Raw genomic sequence first — 14,184 nt, 5'->3', positions numbered from 1 at the left:
ATGTTATTCCTGCTAGAAAAGTTTTTTTTCTTTCTTTCCCCAAGTTCATGCATTTTTTATTCTTTTAACCGAGCTTTGAGAGCAGTCGGATATCGATAGCCAACAACATTTAGTCTTTAAATTTACTAGCAAAGTTAAACTGTCAGATGCAATAACACGATTAAAAATGAATGGCTCAGTTAAAAATTAAAACGAGCTGATGTGTGCATCACATGACTTCCTTTTACACCAATTTAATGTTATTTCTCCATTATTGCAAGTTTAATGTGATTCAATAGTTAACTCTCTAAATATTACCAACAGTGGCCAAATTGAAACCAAATTTAAAAAAAAAAAAAAAAAAATCGCCAAGTTTTGTCGCCAAATTGGCGACCAAAAGACTGGCGATATATCGCCAAGTGTCCGCCAAATTATAACACAACTTGATTTTGTATCGAAATTAACAAGGATTTCCCTCCAAAAAGGTGCTAAAGACCCCTTTAGAAACACCCGAATGCAACCAAAAGGGGAGGTGCACAACTAGACCCCACTATGAGTCTACGTACCAAATTTCAACTTTGTAGGACATACCGTTCTTGAGTTATGCGACATACATACGCACATACATACGTACATACAGACGTCACGAGAAAACTCGTTGTAATTAACTCGGGAAACGTCAAAATGGATATTTCGGGCGCCTATACGTTCTTAGGTATATATGCACGTGTGTTCGAGTCGAAAGAAAACCTCAACATTCATTCGGGGGTGAGCAAAATAGAAATTAAGGTCGATTTTTAAGTGGAAATTTTTTCGCGACTACAATACTTTCTTTTTTGTAAAAGGAAGTAAAAAATGGAGTCAAGTTTTCCCCGAGAATATGATTCTGTAAATGTTGTTTTTCTGCAAGTACAGTGTCGATGCAGGGAAAAAACCAAGTCCTTGTTACAGTCCCAGCTATTTACACAACGCAGGCGGTAACACAAGTGCAGTATTTTAAAAATGACGACAAAACAAAAAAGAAGCGTTTAGGTGTGCTATAATATGCTTAATATTAATCTGTTCTTGTAGTGCTTTGGGGGAATATTAATGACATTCTTTAAGTACTCCCCTCCCCCACAAATCAACGTAGAACACAAGGATCGGTGATTTATCGGTGTGTGTTGCGTCTCTTAAGATGCAACACACACGCACAAAAAAACAGCATTTCTTGCTCTGCCGCCATTAAAAAAATATTGCATTCGTATTACCACCTGGTTAACACAATTCTAAATCTTGATACGTGTGCGGTCATTTTCACGCGTTTCTCATCGTTGTAGGTGCAATACTTTTGACTGTATAAACTTTCCTTTCAAACGATTTACTCTTCCTCAGCTTGAAGCACAACCACTGGACAACCGTTTTTTCCAACCGCTATTTCAAGACGCAAAACAGCCTGCGAATACTGCCTCAAACGAAATGAACACACCATGCGAACACGATGAAAAAATATATATAAATGTATGTATCTGTTCCGCCGCAGTTGAAAAGGATGGCGAGAGAGGGAGAAAGAAAGAAGAGGATACCACCCCAATGTACTCTTTTAATACCTGGGAAACGCCGTCAATCAATGGGTTCTATGCCAGCATAAATCTTTAATGGCCGGGCGTCCCGTGGGGCTTCTTTTCATTTGCATGGCGCCCCTTCATTCTCCGCCCCGGTAATCCGGCGTGTGCCCCGGCAATTCTCCTCGGGTCCCGGAGCTCATTTCCAACTCCTTTTTCTTTTCCTTTTTGCGCGACACTTTAATTCGTGCGCGCAGCTAATGCCTGCCGGCGGCCCCCCGGGAAGGGCCCAGCTCATTAAACTTAGGGCCTCGGCGGCCATAGTTTTCTCGTTATTCTTCATCGTCACACGAGCACGCAGAAAGAGAGAGAGCAAAGCCGAACTTCTTATGGCCCCCATGGCCCGATCTCTTCTTCCTCCATTTTGGTTTACCAACAATATGTGTACAGGGTTTCTACAAGTGATTCTTTCGTTTTCGAAACGAAAGAATCACGTCCAAACAGGGCCGGATTTAGGGGAGGGCAGGCGGGGCTACTGCCTCGGGGCCTCCACAATAAAGGGGCCCCCACAATAAAATTTTTACAAAATATCCTAACTTTCACGGGCCAGCAAATTTTACGTTTTTTCTCCCTATAAATAATAATAATATAAAAAAACTAGGTTTTAACACTAGCGGGTTAAGAAAAATCCTAAGTACATAGAACAAAATTTCACGACGTCTTTCAAAGCTCAGAATTGACATGATCAATTACACGTGATTGACCATGTCATGCGCGAGATGCGAAAACATCATCAACATTCGGTTTGATGTGAAAACTTGCTACCATCTTAAAATTACTCGTAGTAGGTCAGGATGAAGTTGGAAGTCAAAGTGTTGGCATTTTCTAAAACTCTGAATACTGTGGAAAACAACTCAACTCTGCTCAAAAGTTCGTGTGATATTCTATGACGTCAGTAGCTAGAGACTTATGTACACTTCTTATTGGTTAGAGTGAATATTCATTGGTTTATAGTGGATGTTTGGAGAATCATTTTCAGAGTGATTCCGAGCTTTGAAAGACGTCGTGAAATTTTGTTCTATGTACTTAGGATTTTTCTTCACCCGCTAGTGTTAAAACCTAGTTTGATTTATTTTTTACTTTCACAGGAAGTTATTTTAGTATTGTGACTCCTAATCCTATGAGAGTTAAGAATGAGTAACGTTGGTGAAAATCATTCTGAAACTTTGAAGCCTGAAGATGAACAGATGAATGTAAGGAGCACGAAGACGAACATTAAGCCTACTCCACAGCCTGACGATATGATACACTTGGGTGACTGTATTTGCACTTGAGTAAATACTTTTCGGAAACGTACACGCGTGCATATTAGAAGATATACGTGTGGGAAAGATGGTATTCTTCGACCAACTAAGGATGGTATTTCCTTAGAACCAGATGTGTGGAGATCACTTGTTTCAAGCCTACGTAAAAATATAAATCAAAAATTAATCGAAGACCGTGATTTCGCTTTTGTTATAAAACAGGACTTATGTGTATTCAACGAGAGTGCGAATTGTAACATCTGTGTTAGTGTGCAAAGATTGTTCAAACTGAAACGAGAAGTGTTCCAGTTGATGCCTGATAGAGTTCTACTTTTGGAAAGCCAGATTGACAAATTGTGTTACGCGTCCCCTTGTATCTCACGTAGTGCCAAAGACAAACTTATGACTTATACTCTAAAAGAGTACATCCTTTCGGAAATTGAGAAAAAATATCCCTGTGATTGTCGATGTGATAAAATCAGCACATATACATAACAAGAAGTTGGTAAATTGGCTCATTCTCTACGTAAGTGTCTATTTGATGAGCTCATATGCAACATAAACTACCTTTCTAAAAAAGAATGTGTGGATTGTAAAAATGGATTCATTTTTTTACATGAGAGTGCATGAATGAATCATTAACAAGGGGTCGAAAGTTCGACACTTTTTTCGAACAGGCTCTTTATAATGTTAATTGGGAAAACTTGGCTCGTGACTTCGTTACTTTGAATGTTGATAGTCCATGTTTAAAATGTCTTGTGTCTGATTTATTTGATCGATGTTAAAAATATGCTTGAAAGTTTTGAAGAGTTTTACTTAAAGATGTAAGTTTATTTAATTGTCTTTTACTGTGTGTGTGAATAAATTGTGTTTATCATTTTAAAAGAGACTTGTGTTTTTATTGAGTTGTTGAATATGGTTGATGGATTATACTTTGAAATCACTCTTACATATATTTTTTATATGCACTTTCTTGTAAGTAATCTTTATACTATCGGTGTTGTCTTCATCTTATTGTATGGATTTGTAATTAAGACTGAATGAAAATATAATTTTTGTGATATTTCAATAGATTAATACATGCGAAGGACTTCGACTAATGCTAAGTGGAAAGTCAAAATTAGAACCGTAAAGCTTAAACATGTCAATGGTTTGAAAATAATACACAGTTATATTCACACTAGCAAAAATACCCTGCCTGGGTCAGTAATAATTATGAGAAAAAAATCGTTACTTGCTTTTGTTTTCTGGTTTAAGTGAAAGAATTTAAAACACATCTTTTTGACGTGATTAAAAATCGAGTTTCTTCCTTACCCATAAAAGCAAAATAGCAATAAGTATAAAAAACAAAATAGTATTGATTTAGAAACGAAAACACCAGAAACGAAAGTACGATATTCAAGCATATGCAAATTTCCAAAACATGAAATTATTCTTCTCATGTTTAAACAGATTAATCTGTTGATACTTTTTTTTTTTAACATGGAGTCTAAAACCTTCTCTGTATTGCTATTGAAGTTGCTCGTAATCCCCTTATACTTGCTTTAGTTATTTTGGGAAATTTCAATCATTGTGGGCTCTTGGTGCGATTTTACCGAATTTGCGGGAATCGTTTTGGGATACCTTCGATGATGCTCCCTCCTTCTTTCCTTACTCTGTAAAACGATATGATATTAATTTTCGTTACAAAGATATTATCGTCAGGTGCTGAGATACTTTTGGTCACCATAAAATTGCGCTAAAGAGTTTCATCCGAAATGTTTCCAAAATAAGTAGAAAAATTCGGCGATTGTTTGAAATTGTACAAAAATTAAAATTAATGGAAGTTTTTGTGATGTTTATGGATTTGCCTAATTTAGTTGCTGGATTATTTAACACAGTAAAAAAAGTTTTCTAAAGATTCTTTGATTGGCGATATTTTGTTTACATGGTGAAAGCTGAGAAACATTATGACGTAGTCTTCGGCTTCAAAAACAGCGACGTTGAAAAAAACTGCCAAATGCATCAGCTACGGAAATCTTTCTGCAAAAATTTTGGCGATCTGCTGGTTGATTGGATAATGAGTAAGTGTTCATTATCCAATCATAAATAATAATAAAAACCATTAATTACATTAAAGTTCCGTTTAAATGGAAAATGATCAGCCAAATCATATATTATTTGCCAATCTTGTGCAAAAATCTTACTTCAAGATTTGACTTGATAAAAGCCTTGAACAGTCAGACGAAAAGCAAAGATAGTCAACAATACAACAATTGTCGCTATCGACAGGGAGTTGAGATGATACACTAAATACTGTATTGAGTTTAGGAAAGCCTTCGAACATGGAACTAAAAAGCTCATAACTCGTTTTTTATTCTACTTAGAAATTTCGAATAGGTGCCATCTTCAGCAGAAAAATCAGAGCTTTCGATGGACATATAATGTAAATATGTGCAAGCATTTTTTCATCCCTATATTAGAGGATTTATACGAAAATTGTATTTTATTGCTCCCCCAAGGGGGTTTTGCCCCCCATAACGGGACGAAAACTACCCTATGTGTTATTCTGATGCATAAGCTATATTATTGTAAAGTTTCATCAAAATCCGTTCAGTAGTTTTTGCGTGAAAGAGTAACAAACATCCATACATCCATACATCCATACAGACAAACTTTCGCATATATAATAGTAGTAAGATAAATAGCAGTAACTTCAGAATGTATTTACTTTTAAAGTGCTGATCGAAAATATCGGATATATACATAAATATCAAAATATTCGGATATATATCAAAGTATCGGATATTTTCGATGATGATCTTTTCGAACCCCGATTAGGGGCCTCCTATCCTTCGTGGCCCCGGGGCCTCCACACTTCCAAATCTGGGCCTGCGTTCAAAAGAAATGCACGTGCAACTAGGGTTACATGCAGACTACCATTTTGGGGGGTCATGTTGAGAAATGCCACCCCCTTCTCCACTACAAACGAACCCACGGTTTTGGGTGCGAAAAATTCTTGAAACTGCTTGGGTGTCAATAAATGCACCAAAACGACCTGGAATAATGCACCTGATTGGGAAAAATCGCTACTAATTAATTTCATAAGAAGTATGCAGGGCAGATAAGAGGTCATGTCAGCCTAGTCGGAAACTAGGGGCCCTGTCCATGGGAAGGTTAAATTTTATTGTGGGGGTCCTTTGTTGTGGAGGCCCCGGGGCAGTAGCCCCGCCTGCCCTCCCCTAAATCCGGCCCTGGGCGGAGGGAAACCGGCGATCAAACCGACAAGGAACCCGCCTTGGTTCTCGGCAGCCCTGGAAATTGCAGGCAAATGTTGTAAATTTGCGAACGATCCCATACGATTCGTCGCCTATCGAGAATAACTGAAATGCAGCTCATTATTTCGCCGATATCTTTTTAAGTTCTTATGATATTCAACGACTTTTTTTTTCTTTTTTTAAGGTGACAAATCTATTTCGCCATGAAATTTTGAACCTTAAAAAATTTCTTTCGCGCATGCGCAGTGAGAAATTAATTGCCTTAAATGTTCATATTCCATCAAATTTTCAAAATTTTTAGTTAAAATTTTAGTATTATACTTCTCTTGCATGCTGTGAAGGTTTGATAAGCATGAAATTTACATTGCTGAAATTTACAGCATATTTCATGCTATTTACAATGAAAGACGATCAAAAAAGCTTTTGGAAGTTCGGTTCTTTCAATTTGTTGCTGATTCCCTAAGGGTTGGACCCATATTTAAATTTTTTCTTGATTTATTTCAAATTCAAATTATTTATTTTATTCTGTTTACATTTCCTTTCATATATTTATTTAGTTTGTGTGTGTGTGTGTGTGTGTGACATTAGCGTAGTACAAAACTCTTTTAATAAAATAATAATAATAAAAATAAATAAATAAGAAATATTTTAAATAAATAAAATAAAAAAAGATAACTAAAAAATAAAAAAGTAAATAACTATTATTAAAAAAAAAGTAAATTTAAAAAAAAGCTAAAAATAAAAAAGGGAAAGAGTGTTAAGATCTTTTTTTTTTTCGAGGGGGGGATTTGTGCCACTGAACTTGGGGGGAGATGGGCACCCCCGTTCAGCTGAAGTAATAAATTATTTCAGTAGCGTCATTTTTGAGGCGAAATGTTAATTATATTCTTTGTTTGTTTGATATGAAATTTTAAAATTACTTACTGCAAAAACGATCCAGGGATGTGGAGTTTGAGTCGAACCAGTTTTGGACCAAAGGAGTTGGAGTTACAAAAAAAAAAAAAAAAAAAAAAAAAACATGCCAATTCCGAGATTTAGTTTTTACTGACTTTTTAGCATTTTTTTTTTACTGACTCCTACTTTAAAATTTCCAAGTACATACAGTCGCCTCTCGATGACCCAAAGCCTTATAACTCGAATATTCCGTTATCTCGAGTTTTTCATTAAGTCCCAAAATAATTTAGTGTTTTCAATAGTTGTCTCTATATCTCGAATGTAGGGGAGCGGGGCTAAAAGTTCCGTTTTCAAACAAGCTCGAAATTTGTCATGGAAATTTAGTTCTAGAATTATTATTCTGACATTAAAATCAAGTATTAAATTCCCCTTTGATGTGAAGACTTTTTTGAGTTGTATTTCGTAAGATTTGTTTACAGTTAATTTTATAGTACCTAAAGCAAAAACGGAACAACTTGCCCCGTCTGTGACTATAAATGATACGATATTTCACAAACGATCCATAAAAGATGTTATGACAATAAACTCCCGATTATCCTAAGTGAAACATTGTTACTGCGAGTTGTTGATTTATTATTCATTTATGTATTTTTGAGTTGATGACTTACTGAATGTAGAAAATACTCATTTTAACTTAACATGTGTAAAATACATTCCTATTTCTTTTTTCCTCCTCCTTCCTAATGACATCAAACTTTCCTAGGTCACAGAAACCTGACTAGTTGAAACCAGATTTTCACGTCTACACTTTTTACGCCTGTAAACGAGTGACTGGAGCAGTTTTCTTCCAAAAAATCCTTGCTTTACACGTTTTAGGCGCAACCTAACTTGATTCGATTTATTTGATCTGTTTGCATGATTTACTGTATCCGTTTGCAATAATGGAAGACTTTTTTTTTTGCATTTAAGTACATTTTCTAGAGTCCAGTTCAATAGCGTAACTATGGGGTCTAGCGCCCCTGACGAACTAAAGAAATTGCACCCCCCCCCCCCGAAGGTCGCCCACATGAGAAGTCGCCAGAGGTCATTGCTTAGTTTATCCGAAAATTAGGAGGTAGCATCGTAATTATTTTTTTCTTCTTATTTTTTTAGAATTGTTTACAATGATGCCCAATGCTCCTTTTCAGTAGATGTTATGGATGTGTCTCTAGTTTTTTTTTTTTTCTTTCCTTGCGAGGGTTTTTTTTTTTTTTTTTTTTTAAGCATTTTTCAAATTTTATGATTAAAAGAAAATCTTAAAAAAAGTTTTTTTTTTTTAATCACTCGAAATGCCGCACCCTGGCGAAAGCCACGCCTTTTAACCCCTAGTTACGCTACTGGTCCAGTTATCGTTTTAAGTGTACTAATTTATACGTTAGTCTCTAGTATCGTTACTCGAGATTTTCTTTGTCTGCCAGTAATCCTGATCTTTTTTCTTCTTTTTTTTTTTTTTTTTGATTATCAAACGAATATCCGCGAAATTCGCTTATCCGATGTTGCAATGGCAAATTTTTCATCGATTATCGGGAGTTTACTGCACATGCATGATATTCTAATTACTATTTTCAGGGACAGCAACTACCTTCTACAGATTACGAATAACAGAACTTTTTAAAAAATGCCAAGCACTTTTCATAATGCACTCAAAAGAATAAAAAAAAAAAAAAAAAAACTCTTCTTCGAAAATTCCAAGAAAATGACACCACAAACGAAGAAAAGTGCGGCTCAAGTCATGAAGGGAATTTATTATCATTATCTAGCTAACTTTGAGTGTTGAAACAATGCATATTTTTCTTATTGGGAATGTTTGGTTTGAAATGACTAGAACCGCACTTTTCTTCGATTGTGGTGTCATTTTCTTGGAATTTTCGAAAACTACAGGAATTCTTAAATTGTCCTTTCTCACCCCGAAAAGTTATTTTGTCCTTTTGAGTGCATTTTGAAAAGTTCTTGGTATTTTTAAAAAAAATCTGTTATTTTATTCTTATTAGAGTAAACGTATTTCAGAAATAGAATAATTTTACCCTCACGAAACTTCAACTTATTTTTTCTTATAAATGCTCAGTACAAAAAGGGAAAAAACCTATATACGTGTGTAAAACTTTAAGCAGTTGGCACTAAAATTTAATCCTTGTTCCTCTCTAGGATTTATGCTTGCTTCAGAGAAGCCTTGATTCAAAATTTTCATTATGATTGCTTTTAACATTACTGTTGCAAGGCAACAAAATTTGTAACAATGGGTTTTATATTTAAACATTTAATAGGGAAATTACATGAAATTTGCTGTTTTCCATCAAAACTGAAATAATAACTTTACTCTCGAATTTTAATTTTTCACCGCTAAGTTGTACCTTAAGATTAAGCAAATCATTTAGTGAAATCCCGAAGTCTCTAAGTGGTCTAGTTGCAGAGATATAAGCAAAAACAGGCCTCAGATTTCTCCGTGAAAATCAGGCCAAGTATAATAAAAGTGCTTAAAAAGAAGATTAATCTGGCTAATGGTGGCTGAAAAGGTTAAGCCTAGACAGATTCCACTTGCGTAGGACATGATCCGTCTAATGCCCCTATAAAAACGAGCCGGCGCATCAGCTTTAGATTAGCCATTTTGAATCGGAGCGCGTGTTTGGGTGGTTGTCTTTCTGGTGAGTTATCGCGTTTGGTGATTGTTCACTGCGAGCAATTATTAGCGGCACGTGAATTGTTTATTGAATAAAATATTATTTTCTGCAAATTTGGCGAAATCCGAAACTTTGCTGTGGTAACCCTAACAGTGCAACAATTAAAAATCCGATGCGTCGGCCTATCTATATTCGCAACTCCAGAGCTCGAATACGCTACCTTGCGGTGATTAACAATACTAAAGAAAAAGGTAAAACATTCTATTCCACGTGTTTTGTTTGGGGTAAATTACAGACTTCAGACAGTTTGTGGTGTAATGTAATTTCAGAAGAATAATTCAGAAACGTTCCTGGAAAATAACGGGCAACAAATGAAGAATTGTGCTTTGAAAAATATACCCAACTGATAGTACAGTGACACACGAAAAAAATTGACAAAAAAGTTGCTTTTTCCTATAAAATGAAGACCCTAAAATAACGACTTGAACCGCCACCGCTGCAGACCTCTATCAGAGCTTCCTCTATCTTCGTCAAATGTTCAAAATTTGTGACAGTTACATACCATGCAAAAAACAGGAACACTTTCTGATAAAATCTAGTAACCTTCCTGACATTATCCTGGAATCTTTCTGAAGAATTCAGAAATGTCCCCGGTTAATGCCAACCATGTCTATGGAAGCTTCAGAGAAAACTCTGTTGGTTTGAAATAATAGCTTGGCACCTTCCTGATTTTCCACGAAAGCTGCTAAAGCATTATTGACAAAGCTAAGGCAGAATTGCACGTAAGAACCAATCACTTCACTTGCCTGCAATTCTTGCAACACTACGGTATCCAGAGACTTAATCGCTCTCATTGGGAGCTTAGTCGACGGGCTGCAATCGAACTGAAGACGATACACTGAACAAATACGATCCGTTAATCTTTAAACTGGTAGCTAAAAATATTTTTCACGGCAATGAGAAATCTGCATTCGTGCAACTTGTAGCCATTCAGGAAACATCTTGACAAAGAGACTTGATTTTCACAGGAAATTGAAAAAAACCTGTGAAACCCCAAAACTCTCCACGGAAATTCCCAGCGACGTTTCGGACTTTTTTAGTCAAGCCAAGACGACACTCAGCAGTTTGCACTCATTAACAATACCTTTCACTCGCAATTGGGGACCAAAATGGCAGCAATGAACGCCCGACCCGAACGGCCACTACGCAAAACTCGAAGAACGGGGTAATGGAACGAAGGAACGGGTCCGTGCATATGGATACAGAGGAGCATTGGGGAAAAAAACAGAAAATGAGCGGCAAAATCCCTCCGAGTAAGCGGAGGAGAGGAAACTCCCGTGGGACACCCCTGGCCGCGCAGTCATCATCGAAATAACCGAACGCGCGCCGCAATATGCAGACGAGGAATAAAGAAAAATGACGTCCTGGCTCCCAGAGCCCTCTGGAGGACAAATCATAACTGGGTATGACGTCCTATGTAAAATTCAAGTCCCTTCTTTTTTGGCTTTCATCTTCGGCCTCCCCCATCCCCTTTTCTTATCGCCCGCGGCAGGCGATCCTCTCTCTTCCTCCTGCGCGCCCCCTGGTGGGACAGGGCGCACCCCGGAGACCGCCCCTGCATTTGCATGGAGCAAGGAGAGAGAGAGAGAAAAGTACGCATAAATGTACCTGACTCTTTTGGAAAAATGGCCGCGAGGTTCTTTTCTGCCTCGTCTGCGAAAGGGAGAGAGAGAGTCAGCCCCTTCCCCCCATATTCCCTTCGGACGCGCGCTGCCCGACCGAATAAGCAAATGAAGTTTCTTTTCTTAGAATAATATGATCTTCTCCAAACGGCAATACATACGGAATGCCAGAGCGAGTTGGAAAATCCGATAAAATTTGAAAAGATAGCGAAAGAGAATTCTAATATCTTTTAAAATTGCAGACGTTTTATTCCGAATGACCTCCAAATCTCTTTAGAATTCAATAACTCTTATTTTCCTGTCGAATACAAAATCTGCTCCAGGCGGAATGTTTTCCGAAGGCAAAGATCAATATACCTCTCGCAGATTGCTCGAATTTGAAAAGTTGAATGCATTAAATTACTCAATTTCGACTTCTGACTGTCTTCGGATGGATCTCACTCAATGAGCCAAAAATGAAAGGTAAGCAATTACGGCATTTCGATTCACCCCCCCCCCCCCCGATAGAATCGATCCAAATCAATTCGTGTAATTTTCTCCACTTTTACAATTAACTATTCGACAATATTTTTGTCACGCTTTGTACTGAATCCATTAAGACGTAGTCAGTAGGGACGTCCCGGGCGTGCAAGTGGACTCAAGTAAAATTTTCTGAAGACAGTATGAAATTTTCGGGAGCTGGATCCCCCCCCCCTTTCGCCCAAATATGCACACAGAAATCATTGGAATCATTCAATAAAAACGTTTTAAAGGAATCGTTTTTTTTTTCCGCAAATATAATTTTTCAGTTTTAGAATGTTGCCAACCCAAAGTTTTTGGAAACGGCAACCCAAAATTTTCTTGAAATGTCGGATTACAAACACCGCTGGGAAGTCCCGAAATTAAATTCTTGGGAGGGGGGTGAATTTTCAGGTTGCCGAATGAAACTCCGAATTTTACCGAACAAAAAATATGTAATAAATCATCATTAAATGATGTTTTCTAAAAATTGCAAATTTGCTGTCTCCATATTCGCCGAATCGTCAAATTTTGCGGAACATGGAATTTTTTGGGAGGTCGCGAAGACCGCCCGTGTCCTCCCATTGCCCTCCCCCCCCCTTCCCCCCGGTAGTCAGTGCAAAGACGGAAAACCCTTTCTAGCGAATTTTTAAAAGGAGTAAAAATTAAATCCAGATAAGGGGATGTCCACAAATGATATTACGTTTTGAGGGGAGGGGGTCGGAAATTGTGAGTTAATGACAAGGGCAGGAGTGATAGTGAACTTAAGTAAAATTTTCTGAAGACAGTGAAATTTTCGCATACTATAAAGGAGCTACCCCCTCCCCTTCCCCCATAAAAACTCTTCAAGTATGATGCAGACAAAAATCATTTGAAAAAAAAGCATTTTAAAAGTTTTTTTTAAATTCATTTCGTTAAATTTTTAGTTTTAAGGTGTGTTGTCAGCAGAAATTTTTCGGAAATAGCAACCCAAAATTTTCGGATCATAAGCCCCCCTGGACAAGGGGGAGGGCATTCACGCATTCTTTACAATATGTTAATGAAAAATAGTGTGATATTTTGTGACAAAACGGGGAAGGGGGTCAAAAAGTTGAAGAAAAAAATGTGACATCATTTAAGGACAACCCCAAGCCAAATAGGGATTAATTCAGCGTTTAGAGTTGAAGGTGTCCCAAACACATCAGCTAAAGAAGTAGGCAGTTGAGGAGAGATGTTTCTTGGAGAATCAACATTTGCTGCTGATTCATAGGAAATATTCGGTCTTCCGCCGATGCCTTTGCCATGTGAATGTCGACATTCACCGTCGGGACGATGACGTTTACGAGGTTTCGGTCTTTCACAGTAACAGGGGTAGAAGTGACCGACTTGTCACATATAGGACATTTTCCGCAAAAAATATAGGACAAATATAGGACACATTATATGAATATTTTTGCTATGAAAAAAGAAATAATACATATCCTATATTATTTATTTATTCTTATCAGTGATTTTGTTTTAAAAAAAACCTCAAATAAAATTATTCCTTACATCTGAAATGACTTTCCTGTAGTTGAAAGAATAATTTTTGAAAAAAACAGTGTACTTTATAAACGAAATAATTAAATAAAATTTGAACAAAGAAAATTGTTATTTTTTCTTCCTCACTCATGATTCAAGTACTAATTCCACTGTTATTTGATTTTATATCTAAACTGAACCCTTTAACACTTGTGCTAAGAACAAACAGAGCTTGAGAAGGATCCTCTTGACGTTTTTCAGAGTCTTCTTTATGCTTGAATGTTTTAGCATGCTGCCTCAATTGCGAAAATCCACTATTGCTTATGGGCACTGAACAGTTGCAAAAATGGCAAAAAGCGGTAAAATCATCTTTTCCTTTAGTGTACCATGCACCAAAATTTGTAGAATTAATGTCCTCCTGGTTCAACAACAAAAAACGGAAATATAAGAAATATACGACATTTTTCAAAAATATAGGAAATATAGGACGATTTTGATGCTTTTCTTGAAAATATAGGAAATATAGGATATATAGGACTACTTCGACCCCTGCAGTAACATATGTATCTAAACGAAGAGGAAAATCGCGCTGAAACAGGAAATAATGAATAACAGTTTCTTACCTGTTGCAGGAGGCTCACCAGGCTTGTTAAAATGTCTTGATCTACCATAGCTTGGCAGACTGAGTAACCACCACACGTAGCGACATTTCTGAAAGAGAAACAGGAAAAATCACGATCAATGAAAGGGGAGAAATTGATTTAGTGCTACAAAACAGACACCGATTTTCCTGCAGGGTTATTTGAGTTCGTTTTTCTGTTAGTGCAGTAGAACCTCGTTTGTCCGAACTAACTGGGATCAAAGGAAAT

The 14,184-nt window shown here is 36.9% G+C and overlaps 1 protein-coding gene across 1 annotated transcript in view; it reads right to left on the bottom strand.

Moving 5' to 3' along the window:
• Window positions 1-14,184, bottom strand: part of LOC129230571 (HEAT repeat-containing protein 3-like) — a 98,671-nt gene that overhangs the window by 46,081 nt on the left and 38,406 nt on the right. Inside the window, 1 exon segment of the mRNA XM_054864976.1 lies at window positions 13,939-14,026. Within this exon segment, the coding sequence (XP_054720951.1) occupies window positions 13,939-14,026 (88 nt within the window).

The sequence above is a fragment of the Uloborus diversus genome, chromosome 9, assembly GCF_026930045.1.
Source record: "Uloborus diversus isolate 005 chromosome 9, Udiv.v.3.1, whole genome shotgun sequence".
In the NCBI taxonomy this organism is placed as follows: Eukaryota; Metazoa; Arthropoda; class Arachnida; order Araneae; family Uloboridae; genus Uloborus; species Uloborus diversus.
This window is presented reverse-complemented; position numbering and strand designations above follow the sequence as displayed.